General features: G+C 46.3%; 1 protein-coding gene across 1 annotated transcript in view; it reads left to right on the top strand.

The window, feature by feature from the left end:
- The window catches only part of stimate (STIM activating enhance), a 215,133-nt gene that overhangs the window by 135,708 nt on the left and 63,334 nt on the right, over positions 1-16,091 (top strand). The window contains exon 7 of the mRNA XM_078210079.1: positions 3,138-3,287. Within this exon, the coding sequence (XP_078066205.1) occupies positions 3,138-3,287 (150 nt within the window). The remainder of the gene's footprint in view (positions 1-3,137; positions 3,288-16,091) is intronic.

The raw sequence follows: 16,091 nt of genomic DNA, 5'->3' as shown, positions 1-16,091 counted from the left end.
TCTATCATACTGTGACTAATTTGATTCTCCCAATCTATGTGCAGATTAAAGTTGCCCATAATCACAGATGTTCCTTTAACACACACATCTCTGATTTCCTGTCCAATGCTTTTCCTAACGTTACCACTACCATTTGGTGGTCTGTATACCACCCCCACCTATGTTTTTTGCCCCTTATTGTTCTTAACTCGACCTATACAGATTCCTCATCATCTATACTAATGTCTTTCCTCAATATCATATCAGTATCATATTTTATTAACAATGCATCTCCACCACCTTTTCTTTCTTGTCTGTCCTATGTAAACGCTGAATAGCCCTCAATGTTTAGTTCCCATCCTTGGTCATCTTGGAGCCACGTCTCCATAATGCCTACAATATCATACCCCTATACATCTATCTGTGCAACAAATTCATCCATTTTTTTCCGAATGCTCTGACTATTCAGGCACTTTTAACATTTGTTTTCCATTTCCTACTATTCTTTACTCAGTCCTTATCTGACTCTGGCCCTTGATTTCTCTATCATTTTCCTTATTCTCCTTACTGTCTTTTCCTCCTGTTCTTATTTCCCCCTGCTCTGAATCCTTGCAAAGATTCCCATCCCCCTGCCATATTAGTTTAAACCTTCCCAACCACTCTACCAAGCACACACCCCCCCCCCCCGCCCCCCACAAGGACAGCAGTCCAGATCCTGCCCAGATGTAACCCGTCCAGTTTGTACAGGTCCCACCTCCTCTAGAACAGGTCCCAATGCCCTAGGAATCTGAAACCCTCCCCCTCCCACCATCTTTTCAGTCATGTATTCATCCTATATATCCTGCTTTTTCAATTCTGACTAGCACATGGCACAGGCAGTAATCCTGAGCTCACGACCTTTGAGATCCTACTTTTCAGCTTGCTTCCTAGCTCCCTATATTCTGCTTTTAGGACCTCATCCCTTTTTTTAACCTATGTCGTTTGTACCAATGTGTACACCGACCACTGGCTGTTCGCCCTACCCCTTCATAATGTCCTGCAGCTGCTCTGAGACATCCTTGACCCTAGCACCAGGGAGGCAACATACCATCCTGGAGTCTTGTTTGCGGCCACAGAAATGCCTGTCTATTCCCCTTGCAATTGAATCCCCCATAACTATTATTTATAATTCTCACAAAAGAGATATTCAGTTGAGAAAGAAAGACTCAATGTTAAGGATGGAACATTCATAGCTAACTATGTGAATTAAGGATAGTATCAAATTAAAAGAAAATGCATACAATACTGAAGATTATTGGTAGGTCAGGAAATTGGATCAGCAAGAATGACTAAAATAATGAGACAAAAATCTGAGAATGAAACAAAGTTAAAGGGGAGAAGATTGGGAAATTAATAATAGGAAACAAGGAAATGGTAGAAGACACAAAAGCATCCCAAGAATCATTGAAAGTCAAGAGGGAAAAGGGAGGGAAGTGGAAAATCATGTCTCACAAGTTTGAGTTTTTTGAAGGGGTAACCAAGAAGGTAGATGAGGGCAGTGCAGTTGATGTTTACATGGACTTTAGCAAGGCCTTTGACAAGGTACCACATGGGAGGTTGTTGCATAAGGTTAAATCTCACGGGATCCAGGGTGAGGTAGCCAAATGGATACAAAATTGGCTTGATGACAGAAGACAGAGGATGGCTGTGGAGAGTTGTTTTTCAAACAGGAGGCCTGTGACCAATGGTATGCCTCAGGGATTGGTGCTGGGTCCACTGTTATTTGTCATTTATGTTAATGATTTGGATGAGAACATCGGACACATGGTTAGTAAGTCTGCAGATGACACCAAGATTGATTGCATAGTGGACAGTAAAGGAGGTCATCTCGGATTGCAACGGGATCTTGATCAATTGGGCCAATGGGCTGATGAATGGCAGATGGAGTTTAATTTAGATAAATGCGAGGTGATACATTTTGGTAGATTGAACCAGGGCAGGACTTACTCAGTTAATGGTAAGGCACTGTGGAGAGTTATAGAACAAAGAGATCTAGGGGTACAGGTTCATAGCTCCTTGAAAGTGGAGTCACAGGTGGACAGAGTGGTGAAGAAGGCATTCGGCATACTTGGTTTCATTGGTCAGAACATTGAATACAGGAGTCGGGACATCTTGTTGAAGTTGTGCAAGACATTGGTAAGGCCACACTTGGAATACTGTGTACAGATCTGGTCACCCTATTATAAAAAGGATATTATTAAACTAGAAAGAGTGCAGAAGAGATTTACTAGGATGCTACCGGGACTTGGTGGTTTGAGTTATAAGAAGAGGCTGGATAGACTGGGACTTTTTTCTCTGGAGCGTAGGAGGCTGAGGGGTGACCTTATAGAGGTCTATAAAATAATGAGGGGCATAGATCAGCTAGATAGTCAATATCTTTTCCCAAAGTTAGGGGAATCCAAAACTAGAGGGCATAGGTTTAAGGTGAGAGGGGAGCGATACGAAAGTGTCCAGAAGGGAAATATTTTCACACAGAGGATGGTGAGGTCTGGAACAAGCAGCCAGAGGCAGTAGTAGAGGCAGGTACAATTTTGTCTTTTAAAAAGCAGTTAGACAGTTACATGGGTAAGGTGGGTATAGAGGGACATGGGCCAAATGCAGGCAATTGGGATTAGTTTAGGGGTTTAAAAGAAAAAGGGCAGCATGGACAAGTTGGGCCAAAGGGCCTGTTTCCATGCTGTAAATCTCTCTGACTTTATATGAAAAGATAAGGTATGGGGCAAAGGTAGGTATATAAAGTTAGGACACAAATCAGTCGTTATGTCATTGAATGGTGGTGGAACAGACTCGGGGTTATAGGCCTCCTTCCTGTTGCATCTTCTTCCGTCGGGAAAAAGATACAAAAGTCTGAGCTCACGTACCAACCGACTCGAGAACAGCTTCTTCCCTGCTGCTGTCAGACTTTTGAATGGACTTACCTCGCATAAAGTTGATCATTCTCTACACTCTAGCTGATTGTAACACTACATTCCACACTCTCTTGTTTCCTTCTCTATGGATGTATGCTTTGTTTGTATAGCGCACAAGAAGCAATACTTTTTATTTTATGTTAATACATGTGACAATAAATCAAATAATGCTTAACTCTGGTACATATTTTGTTTTCTCATTCTTCACAGGCATTAATGTTTTGGGTGGTAGATAATTTTCTAATGAGAAAAGGTAAAACTAAAGCTAAACTGGAAGGAGAAGCTGGGGAGGATGACTCTAGAAGCAGCAACAAGGTCAGATACAGAAGAGCAGCATCACATGAGGAGTCTGAGTCTGAGGTAAGCAATGGTCTCATGTCACACACTGGATCTCTCTGCATGACTAGAATTTATAGATTCCGTGGCACATATTCTCCCATCTCTCCCCCCCCACCCCCCTCCCCACACACACACACACACACACACACACACACCCTTCTCCCCCCCCCCCCTCTCTCTCGCATTTGGAACGAACAAAAAAGTGAGTGGTTAGAGTCATAGAATGTTACCGCACAGAAGGAAGCCAATTGACACATTGTGCAAGTGCTGGCTCTTTGAAGGTGCATTTCCTGTCAGCCCCACACTTTCCTGAAAAAGGTTTGTGTTAAATCTGCTTTGAACACCCTTTCAGGCTGTGCATTCCAGATCGTAATTCCTTGTGGATACCAAAATGTAATATTTAACAAGTAGACACACGCTACACAGTTCTGGGTGGGACAGTTAAAAGTTAGGAATAATGCAGAATTTTTTGGAATCATATTAAATATGAAGAGGACTGAGTTAAATTTGGTATTCCAGCCTGATCATGCACAGTATGGTTAATAAGGTTAGTGAGCTGCAGGTACAAACAGCTATGGGAAAATATGATGTAGTGGTGATTAGAGTCATTTATAACATAGAAAGTGGCTAATCAGCCCAGCGAGTCCATGGTAGCCCCCCACAGAACAATCCAGTCTGTCCCACAACCCTGTAACTCTGCATGTTTATTTCCTACAAGTATTTGTCCAATTTCCTTTTGAAATCATTGATTGTTTCTGCAGCTACCAAACTCGTGGACAAGAAGTTCCAGGTCATTCCCACTCAGTGTGTGTGTAAAAAAAAAAGTTGCTCTTCACAGTCCCTCAGCTCCTCTTGCTCAAAGTCTTAAACATGCATCCTCAGTCCTTGTACAATCAGCTAATCCCCAGTCCTTGTACGATCAGCTAAGGGGAACAGTTTTTCCTTGTCTGGCTTATTGGAGCCTGCCATAATCTTGGATACCTGTATACAATCGCTCCTCAATTTCCTTTGCTCCAAGGAAAACAACCTTTGTGACTAAAAACATCAATCCTGGAAGCATTTTGGTAAATCTCCTCTACTACCTTCTCAGTTGTACCAAAATGCTACAAAGTCAAGGAGATATGAAACCACCCAATATCGACCGAGGCACCAGAACTGACAATGGTGCACCTAGCCATGTCAACTCTGCAAAGTTCCCCTTACTAACATCTGGGGGCTTGTGCCAAAATTGGGAGAATTGTTCCACAGACTAGTCAAGCAACAGCATAATCTCTTACCTTACAACATCCCAATCACCACCATCCCTGGATATGCTGTGGGCACCTAGCACAGATCCATCAGAAGTAGCAACACAATGCTAAACAGTCAGGAGTCCTGAGAGTCTTCAAACATTGACTCCAGACCCCATGAAATCTCATAACATTAGGTTAAACATGGGCAAGGAGATCTCTTGCTGATCAGCCCGTTTGATTGCCACCCCACCCACATATATTCACTCCCTCCGCTATCGCCACACGTGGCAGCAGTATATACCATCTACAAGATGCACTGCAGCAACTCACCAACAGTACTCTTTCAACAGTACTCCACAAACCTGTGACCTCCACCACCTGGAAAGCAAGAACAGCAGTCACATGGGAACACCGCCACCTTCAAGTTCTAGCCCAAGCTACACACCAACCTGACTTGGAAATATATCACCTTTCCTCCACTGTCGCTGGGTTAAAATCCTGGAACTCCCTCCCTAACAGCACTGTGGATATACCTACCCCTCCCTAACAACACTGGATATACCTACACTACATGGACTGCAGCAGTTCAAGAAGGCAGCTCACTGTCACATTCTCAAGGACAGTTAGGAATGGACCATAAATACTGGCCTGGCCAGCGTTGCCCATATGCTATTAGTTAATTTAAAAAAAACACCAGAAACTGAGCTAGCCCAGTCATGTATGTATTTGGAAGGAAGAGCTGGTCTGTGCCTGGGAATTCTGTGACAGGAAACTCCTGTGCCAAGTAGCTCCTAACTCCTCAAAGCATATATACTAGAAGGTACACGTCAGAAATGTGCTGGAATACTCTCCACTTTCCCAAATACCTGTAGTTGCAACAACAACACAAGCTCAACATCATCCAGAACAAAGTAGTCCACTTGATCCTACCACCTTAAGCATTCATTCTCCATCACCAGTTCACAATGGCAGCAATGTGTACAGTATACAAGATGCACTGCAGCAGCTCACTGAGGCTTCTTCGACAGCACCTTCCAAACCCATGACACCGATTGCCTATAAGGACAAAGGCAGCAAATACATGGGAACACCATCACCTCCGAGCTCCTTTCCAGCCACACACCATCCTGACTTGGAACAATCTCTCTGTGCCTTCACTGTTGCTAAACTCTGGGTGTAGCTACAGCTTGTGGACTGAAATGTGACTAAACACATTGACGAAGGGAAAGCGGTAGATGTGGTTTATATGGATTTTAGCAAGGCGTTCGATAAGGTCCCCCATGCAAGGCTTCTAGAAAAAGTGAGAGGGCATGGGATCCAAGGGGCTGCTGCCCTGTGGATCCAGAACTGGCTTGCCCAAAGGAGGCAGAGAGTGGGTATAGATGGGTCTTTTTCTGAATGGAGGTCGGCCACCAGGAAGGTTGGTGAGGTTGTGGATAGTTTGGAGGGATGTCAGAAGTTACAGAGGGACATAGATAGGATGCAAGACTGGGCGGAGAAGTGGCAGATGGACTTCAACCCAGATAAATGCGTAGTGATCCATTTTGGCAGGTCAAATGGGATGAAGGAGTACAATATAAAGGGAAAGACTCTTAGTACTGTAGAGGATCAGAAGGACCTTGGGGTCCAGGTCCATAGGACTCTAAAACCGGCCCCGTAGGTGGAGGAGGTGGTTAAGAAGGCGTGTATGGTGTGCTGGCCTTTATCAATCGAGGGATTGAGTTTAGGAGTCCAGGGGTAATGATGCAGCTATATAAGACACTCGTCAGACCCCACTTGGAGTACTGTGCTCAGTTCTGGTCGCCTCACTATAGGAAGGATGTGGAAAAGATTGAAAGGGTGCAGAGGAGATTTACAAGGATGTTGCCTGGATTGAGTGGCATGCCTTATGAGGATAGGCTGAGGGAGCTTGGTCTTTTCTCCTTGGAGAGACGAAGGATGAGAGGAGATCTAATATAGGTATATAAGATGTTGAGAGGCATAGATCGAGTGGACTGGATGGAGGGTATGGAGGGTCTTAGCTATGAGGAGAGATTGGGTAAACTGGGATTGTTCTCCCTGGAAAGACGGAGAATAAGACACTCGTCAGACCCCACTTGGAGTACTGTGCTCAGTTCTGGTCGCCTCACTATAGGAAGGATGTGGAAAAGATTGAAAGGGTGCAGAGGAGATTTACAAGGATGTTGCCTGGATTGAGTGGCATGCCTTATGAGGATAGGGGAGATCTAATAGAGGTGTACAAGATTATGAAGGGGATAGATAGGGTGAACGGTGGGAAGCTTTTTCCCAGATCAGAAGTGACGTTCACGAGGGGTCACAGGCTCAAGGTGAGAGGGGCGAAGTATAACTCAGATATTAGAGGGACGTTTTTTACACAGAGGGTGGTGGGGGCCTGGAATGCGCTGCCAAGTAGGGTGGTGGAGGCAGGCACGCTGACATCGTTTAAGACTTACCTGGATAGTCACATGAGCAGCCTGGGAATGGAGGGATACAAACGATTGGTCTAGTTGGACCAAGGAGTGGCACAGGCTTGGAGGGCCGAAGGGCCTGTTTCCTGTGCTGTACTGTTCTTTGTTCTTTGACTCTCAGAGGCTTTTTCCCAGGGTGGAAATGGCTGCTACGAGAGGACACAGGTTTAAGGTGCTGGGGGGTAGGTACAGGGGAAATGTTAGGGGTAAGTTTTTCACACAGAGGGTGGTGGGCGAGTGGAATCGGCTGCCGTCAGTAGTGGTGGCGGCAAACTCAATAGGGTCTTTTAAGAGACTCCTGGATGAGTACATGGGACTCAATAGGATGGAGGGTTATAGGTAGGAATATGTTCGGCACAACTTGTGGGCCCGAAGGGCCTGTTTTGTGCTGTAGTTTTTCTATGTTTCTATGAAATGGTTCAGGAAGGTACTCGCCATTACCTTCTTAAGGGCAATTAGGGATGGGCAACAAATGCTGGCTTAGCCTGTGAGGCCCACATCCCATGAAAGAGTAAAAATAAAGTAACTGGATACAATAGTCTAGCTGAGGCCTATCTAAACTTAATGTTGCTTCAGCATAACTTCCCTACTTTTGTACTCAGTGCCTCTATTTATTAAGCCAAAGATTCCATAAACTTTTCTAACCACTCTCTTTGTATCCAGCCACCCTGAAAGATCGATGCACGTGCACCCTCAGGTCCCTCTATTCCTGCACACGCTTCACAGTAGTGCTATAAGTTTACATTTCCTCTCCTCATTACTTCTGCCAAAATGCATCATCTACTTAGAATCATAGAGTTTTACAACACAGAAGGAGGTTCTTGGGCCCATCTTTTTTGTTTGGAAGGATCCAACAATGAAAGGGGCTGTGCTGGACCCAATTCTGAGGAATGAAGCCAGACAGGTGGTTGAGGTAGTAGTAGAACATAGAACATTACAGCGCAGTACAGGCCCTTCGGCCATCGATGTTGCGCCGACCAGTGGAACCAATCTAAAGCCCCTCTAATCTACACTATTCCGATATCATCCATATGTTTATCCAATAACCATTTGAATGCTCTTAATGTTGACGAGTCCACTACTGCTGCAGGCAGGGCATTCCACGCCCTTACTACTCTCTGAGTAAAGAACCTACCTCTAACATCTGTCCTATATCTCTCGCCCCTCAATTTAAAGCTATGTCCCTTCGTGCTAGCCAACACCATCCGAGGGAAAAGGCTCTCACTATCCACCCTATCTAATCCTCTGATCATCTTGTATGCCTCTATTAAGTCACCTCTTAACCTTCTTCTCTCTAACGAAAACAACCTCAAGCCCCTCAGCCTTTCCTCATACGATTTTCCCACCGTACCAGGCAACATCCTGGTAAATCTCCTCTGCACCCTTTCCAACACTTCCACATCTTTCCTATAATACGGCGACCAAAACTGTACGCAATACTCCAAATGCGGCCGCACCAGAGTTTTGTACAGTTGTACAGATGGAAGAGAGAATGTCCGAGGTGCGTGGGGTTCTTAAATATGCTGGCTGCTTTCCCGAGGCAGCGGAAAGTGTTGACAGAGTCAATGGGGGTGGGAGATTGTAATCTGAACTCCCACTGAAAAAACCAGCGTGAATTACTCCAGTTTTCCTGCGAATTCAACACTTTCAATTTTTTGGGGGACAATCGCCCCCAAGATATTAGGGATCTAAAATCAGATTTTCAGGAACGAGGGAAGAAACTAAACAGTAAGACCTTGAGAATAGTAATCTCTGGATTACTCCCACCAATGCATAGCTTCAAGCATGGTGGAGGAGGGCGAGCTTCCGATTTTTGGGGCATCGGGACCAGTTCTGGGTCAGGAGCAGGCTGAGGGTAAGAGAGTGGGTTTTCTGACTGTAATTAATTATTTATTTTTTCAGTTAATTTTGGGTTTAAAATCGGAGGTTTTTTTCAAAACCGGAAGTCAGGCCAGGAGTGGCCAGGGGAAGTTTTTGGAGGGTTTAAAAGTGCACCAAAGTATACAGCGGGCAGCAGAGTGAGTGGGAAGTTGAGTGAGCTGTCAGGGCTTTGGCTCACAGGGCTTGGACGAGCAGGGGTGAGTTTTTGTTTCCTTACATTCTTATTAACTTTTCACTGTCTTACTTGACATAAAGTGTCCAGTATGAGTGTGAAACCAATGTGTTGTTCCCAGTGTAGGATGTGGGAGGTCCTGGAGGCATCTGGCCTCCCGGACATCCACATCTGTGAGGGGTGTGTCGAGCTGCGGTTCCTGAGAGACCGTGTTAGGGAGCTGGAACTACAGCTCGAGGATCTTAGGCTGATGAGGGAGAATGAGGAGGTGATAGACAAGAGCTATCATCAGGTGGTCACACCAGGGCCACGGGAAGAGGCCAAGTGGGTGACGGCCAGGAAGGGTAAGGCTAGGGTGGTTGAGAGCACCCCGGTGGATTTGCCCCTGCACAACAAGTACTCCTGCTTGAGTACTGCTGGGGGGGACAGCCCGCCTGGGGGAAGCAGCAGTGGCCGTGTCTCCGCAGTGGAGTCCAGCCCTGTAACTCAGAGGGCTAAGGAGAAGAGGAGGAAGGCGGTATTAATCGGGGACTCGATGGTGAAGTGGACAGACAGGCGTTTCTGCGGAGGTAGGCGGGATTCTCGCATGGTGGTCTGCCTCCCTGGGGCCGGGATCCAGGATGTCGCTAGTCGCGTCCCGGAAATCCTGAGGTGGGAGGGAGAGGAGCCTGAGGTAGCGGTACATATTGGTACCGCTGATGTGGGTAGGAAGGGAGAAGGGGTCATGAAAAGGGAGTACAGGGAATTAGGGAGACAGCTGAGAAAGAGGAAAGCAAAGGTAGTAATCTCAGGATTACTGCCTGTGCCACGGGAAGGTGAGGGCAGGAATGGAGTGAGGTGGAGGATGAATGTGTGGCTGAGGGACTGGTGCAGGGGGCAGGGATTCAGGTTCCTGGACCATTGGGACCTCTTTAGGGGCAGGGGTGATCTGTATACAAAAAACGGGTGGAACTTGAATCACACGGGGACCAATATCCTGGCCGGTAGGTTGGCTAAGGCTACTGGGGAGAATTTAAACTAGATAGGTTGGGGGGAGGGGAGCTAGAAGAGTTGACTAGGATCAAGGAACTAATTGATGGGGGGGGGAGGATGCAGGGGTAAGGGGAATTACAAAATTAATGGTAGAGGAGAGGGTGCAAGTGAATGAAGGCGGTAATTTAGATAAGGGAGTAGAGGGAGACGGTGTTCGCGACTCATCAAAGCGGGTTCAGATAAAAGCTGGAATAAGGACACTTTGCCTGAATGCACGAAGCATTCGGAACAAGGTGAATGAGTTGATGGTGCAAATCAGCACAAGTGGGTACGATCTAGTGGCCATTACAGAAACGTGGCTGAAAGGTGACCAGGACTGGGAGATGAATATCCAGGGGTATCAGGCGTTTAGGAAGAATAGACAGGAAGGAAAAGGTGGTGGGGTCGCGCTATTAATAAGAGATAACATCAGGGTAGTACTGAGGGATGACATAGGCTCTGAGGAACAAAACGTGGAATCGTTATGGGTAGAGATGAGGAATAGTAGAGGGAGAAAGACACTAGTAGGTGTGGTATATAGGCCCCCAAATAATAATGTTGAGGTAGGGAGGGCTGTAAACAAGCAGATAAGGGATGCGTGTAAAAACGGAACGGCAATAATCATGGGGGACTTCAACATGCACATTGACTGGCAGACTCAAGTCGGTAAGGGTGGAATGGAGGAAGAGTTCTTAGAATGCTGTCGGGATAGTTTCCTTGAACAGCATGTTACGGAACCGACGAGGGAACGAGCTATTTTGGATCTGGTATTGTGTAACGAGATAGGTAGAATTAAGGATCTTATTGTGAAGGACCCTCTTGGGTCTAGTGACCACAATATGGTTGAATTTCTGATTCAGATGGAAGAGGAGAAAGTTTGGTCTCAAACCAGTGTCCTCTGTTTGAACAGAGGGAAATATGATAGGATGAGGGATGAATTGGCTAAGGTAGACTGGGAGAGCAGGCTGGCAGGTAGGATAGCTGAGGAACAGTGGAGGATTTTTAAGGAGATCCTTTTCAGTTCTCAGCAAAAATATATTCCAGCAAAAAACAAGGATTGTAAGAAAAGGGAGAACCAGCCGTGGATAACGAAGGAAATAAAGGAGAGTATTAAAATAAAAACAGCTGCGTACAGAGTGGCCAAAAATAGTGGAGAAACAAGTGATTGGGAAAAATTTAAGAAACAACAAAGAGAGACTAAGAAAGCGATAAAGAAAGGAAGGATAGACTATGAAGCTAGGCTAGCAATTAATATAAAAAATGATAGTAAAAGTTTTTATAAATATATAAAAAGGAATAGAGTGGCTAGAGTGAATGTTGGACCCTTGGAGGACGAGAGGGGGGAGTTAATAGTGGGAAATGAGGATATGGCTGAGTCTTTAAATCAGTTTTTTGTGTCGGTCTTCACGGTGGAGGACACAAATAGTTTGCCAAATATTAACGATAGAGGGTTGGCAGCAGGAGAAATACTTAATACGATTAATGTTACCAGAGAGGCAGTGCTGGGTAGACTAATGGGACTGAAGGTGGACAAGTCCCCGGGTCCGGATGGAATGCATCCCAGGGTATTGAAAGAAATGTCAGAGGTAATAGTGGATGCGTTAGTGATTATTTATCAAAACTCGTTGCATTCTGGGGTAGTGCCGGTTGATTGGAAAACGGCTAATGTTACGCCGCTGTTTAAAAAAGGAAGGAGACAAAAGGCGGGTAACTATAGGCCGGTCAGCTTAACGTCTGTAGTAGGGAAAATGCTGGAATCCATTATTAAAGAGGAGGTAGCAGGGCACCTGGATAGAAATGGTTCGATCAATCAGACGCAGCATGGATTCATGAGGGGAAAGTCGTGCCTGACGAACATGTTGGATTTTTATGAAGATGTGACTAGGGCGGTTGATGGAGGAGAACCGGTGGATGCGGTGTTTTTGGATTTCCAAAAGGCGTTTGATAAGGTGCCCCATAAAAGGCTGCTGAAGAAGATTAGGGCACACGGAGTTGGGGGTAGTGTGTTAAAGTGTATTGGGGACTGGCTATCCGACAGGAAGCAAAGAGTCGGAATAAATGGGTGTTTTTCCGGTTGGAGGAAGGTAACTAGTGGCGTGCCGCAGGGATCGGTACTCGGGCCGCAACTGTTTACCATTTATATAGATGATCTGGAGGAGGGGACGGAGTGTAGGGTAACGAAGTTTGCAGACGACACAAAGATAAGTGGAAAAGTGAATCGTGTGGAGGACGGAGAAGATCTGCAGAGAGATTTGGACAGGCTGAGTGAGTGGGCGAGGATATGGCAAATGGAGTATAACGTTGAGAAATGCGAGGTTATACACTTTGGAGGAAATAATAACAAATGGGATTACTATCTCAATGGAAACAAATTAAAACATGCTACCGTGCAAAGGGACCTGGGGGTCCTTGTGCATGAGACGCAAAAGCCCAGTCTGCAGGTACAACAGGTGATCAAGAAGGCAAATGGGATGTTGGCCTATATTGCGAGGGGGATAGAATATAAAAGCAGGGATGTCTTGATGCACCTGTACAGGGCATTGGTGAGGCCGCAGCTGGAATACTGTGTGCAGTATTGGTCCCCTTATATGAGGAAGGATATATTGGCATTGGAGGGAGTGCAGAGAAGGTTCACCAGGTTGATACCGGAGATGAGGGGTTTGGATTATGAGGAGAGGCTGAGGAGATTGGGTTTGTACTCGTTGGAGTTTAGAAGGATGAGGGGGGATCTTATGGAGACTTATAAGATAATGCGGGGGCTGGATAGGGTGGAGGCGGAGAGATTCTTTCCACTTAGTAAGGAAGTTAAAACTAGAGGACACAGCCTCAAAATAAAGGGGGGTCGGTTTAAGACAGAGTTGAGGAGGAACTTCTTCTCCCAGAGGGTGGTGAATCTCTGGAATTCTCTGCCCACTGAGGTGGTGGAGGCTACCTCGCTGAATATGTTTAAAGCGCGGATGGATGGATTCCTGAGCGGTAAGGGAATTAAGGGTTATGGGGATCAGGCGGGTAAGTGGTACTGATCCACGTCAGATCAGCCATGATCTTATTGAATGGCGGGGCAGGCTCGAGGGGCTAGATGGCCTACTCCTGCTCCTATTTCTTATGTTCTTATGTTCTTATTTAGAAGGCACCTATTCAAAAGGGTCAGGTTGCAATACAATAGGACTGGAACCAATGTTCTTGCAGGGAGATTCACTAATGTGGTTGGGGAAGGTTTAAGCTCAACTGGCAGGCACCAAGCCTTTACCATACAAGTAAATAATAGGAATAAGGTGTTTGGAGTGGGAGCATTGCACAGTGGTAAAGAAGGAAGTAAGATGTTTTTATGATTGAAAGGCTGTTTCCAGTGGCTGGTTTGAGTGATGGACTGGGCTTCGTTCACGACCCTTTGTAGTTCCTTGCGGTCTTGGGCAGACCAGGAGCCATACATACCAAGCTGTGATACAACCAGAAAGAATGCTTTCTATGGTGCATTTGTAAAAGTTGGTGAGTGTCATAATGGACATAACAAATTTCCTTAGTCTTCTGAGAAAGTAGAGGCGTTGGTGAGCTTTCTTAACTATAGTGTCAGCATGGGGGACCAGGACAGGTTGTTGGTGATTTGGACACCTTATATTCTGTGCCTGAGCTAATAAATGAAAGGATTCCACATGCCTTCTTAATAACCTATCCTGCTACCTTTTATATACACTCCAAGGTGTCTCACTACCTCTACACCTCAATTTCCTCTTCCTCTGTAATCCTGTGTCTTTTTTGACCTCCCCAAACGTATCACCTCACTTTTTTGGGTTGAATTCCATTTGCCACTTTTCTGCCCACCTGACCAGTCCATTGATGTTGTCCTGCAATCTACAGGAGTCCTCCTTGCTATCAACTCCATGGCCAATTTCCATGCCGTCTGCAAACTTTTTGATAATTCCCCTACATTTACATCCAAACCTTTAAGAGCCACAAAAAACAGGGGACCTAATACTGAGCCCTGTGAACCCCCACTGGAAACAGCCTTCCAATCACAAAAATATCCTACTTCCTTCTTTACCACTGTCCAATGCTCCCACTCCATACACCTTATTCCTATTATTTACTTGTATGGTAAAGGCTTGGTGCCTGTACCCCTGTCAGTTGAGCTTAAACCGTCCCCAACCACATTAGTGAATCTCCCTGCAAGAACATTGGTTCCAGTCCTGTTGCATTGCAACCTGACCCTTTTGAATAGGTGCCTTTTGGCCCAGAACTGGTCCCGATGCCCCAAAAATCGGAAGCTCGCCCTCCTCCACCATGCTTGAAGCAATGCATTGGTGGGAGTAATCCAGAGATTACTATTCTCAAGGTCTTACTGTTTAGTTTCTTCCCTCGTTCCTGAAAATCTGATTTTAGATCCCTAATATATTGGGGGCGATTGTTCCCCCCAAAAATTGAAAGTGTTGAATTCGCAGGAAAACTGGAGTAATTCACGCTGGTTTTTTCAGTGGGAGTTCAGGATAGAATCTCCCACACACTGTGCAATGCAGAGCCCACCAATGTGAATATCATTAGATTTCAGGGGGCGGAGCCTATTCACACTGGAGAGGCTGAAACCAGTGGAACTCTGCACATGCATAGTGGCCCCGAACTTACAACCTTCCATTTGCAGGCCAGCTCAATCACTGGCCAGCCCAGGACCCCCACAGTGCTGCTCTCCCAACACCCCCCGGCCTGAACGCGGTCCCCCCGGCCCCGACTATTTCCAGGCCCAGCCCCTTCACCTCCGATCCCGGCCCGCCCCAATCTCCAGTCCCCCCTTGAACCCCCACCCCACCCTCACCGATCGCTGGCCTCCCTCTTGCCCCCATCGATCTCCATGCAGAGTGGCAGCGGGATCCCCCCACCCCCCTAAACCCTGCACCCCACCAGGCCCCACCCCTATATGCCCCGCCCCCTTAGCCATACCCCATGCCTGATGGGCAGTGCCAAGGTGCCCCATGGGCATTGACACTTTGCCCCTTGAGCAGTGCCAGGGTGCCCATGTCCAGGGTGCACCACCACCCTGCCGCTTGACCCCCTGGGGGGCCCTGATTGCCCCCCTTCACTCCAGTGGGGTCGCCCCGATAGTTCACTGAAAGTGGATATCCCGCTGGAATGAAACACCCTGGCTGGGGGAAGGGCTAGCGGACCCAGAGAATTCGGTCCTGGACCCGCTAATCACATTAAAATGACATTAAAACTAGATGTAAATGACTTAGTTGGTGTTCCCGCCGGTTTCCAACACAGATCTGACAGTGCTGGAAATCCAATGCTGGGAGATGCGTGCACAGCAGGAATGCATGCACGAGTTCCGTGCATGCCCGGACACTAGATTCTCCCTTCCACCTGTGCTCGAAAACTAGCGCGGTGGGCTGGGAGAATCGCTCCCCCTTGTCTTTCTATGTCATTGGTACCAACATGCACAATAAATTCTGCACCCTCTCCATAATGTCCTTTACTCTGGCACCAGAGAGACAGCACACCCTGCAGGACTCGCAATGACATGGTCATTGCCTGACTTCTGTGTTGTACGAATGTTATGAACACACAAACATATGAATTAGGAGCAGGATTAGGCCCTTCGCACGTACTGCACCATTCAGTAAGATCTTGGATGATTTGATTGTAACCTCCCACCTACCCCTAAAAGCTTTTAACCCTGTTGTTAATCAAGAAGCTATATAGCCCTGCCTTAAAAATATTCAAAGGCTCTGCTTCCACCACCTTTTGAAGAAGAAAGTTTCTCCTCTCCTATCTTAAAAGAATGATCCCTTTTTTTAAACAGTGACCCCATCCTTCCCCCTCTCCCCCCGCAGTCCTAGATTCTCCCACAAGAGGAAACATTCTCTCCGCATCCACCCTGTTAAAACCCTTCAGAATCTTAAAAGGTTTCCATCAACTCACCTCTTACTTTTCTAAACTTCAGTGACTACAAGCCTAACATGTCCAACCTTTCTTTATAAGACAACCCACCCTTTCCAGGTATTAATCTAGTAAACTTTCTCTAAACTGCTAATGCATTTACATCTTTCCTTAAAACAGAACATAAGAACTA

The sequence above is a fragment of the Mustelus asterias genome, chromosome 3, assembly GCF_964213995.1.
Source record: "Mustelus asterias chromosome 3, sMusAst1.hap1.1, whole genome shotgun sequence".
In the NCBI taxonomy this organism is placed as follows: Eukaryota; Metazoa; Chordata; class Chondrichthyes; order Carcharhiniformes; family Triakidae; genus Mustelus; species Mustelus asterias.
This window is presented reverse-complemented; position numbering and strand designations above follow the sequence as displayed.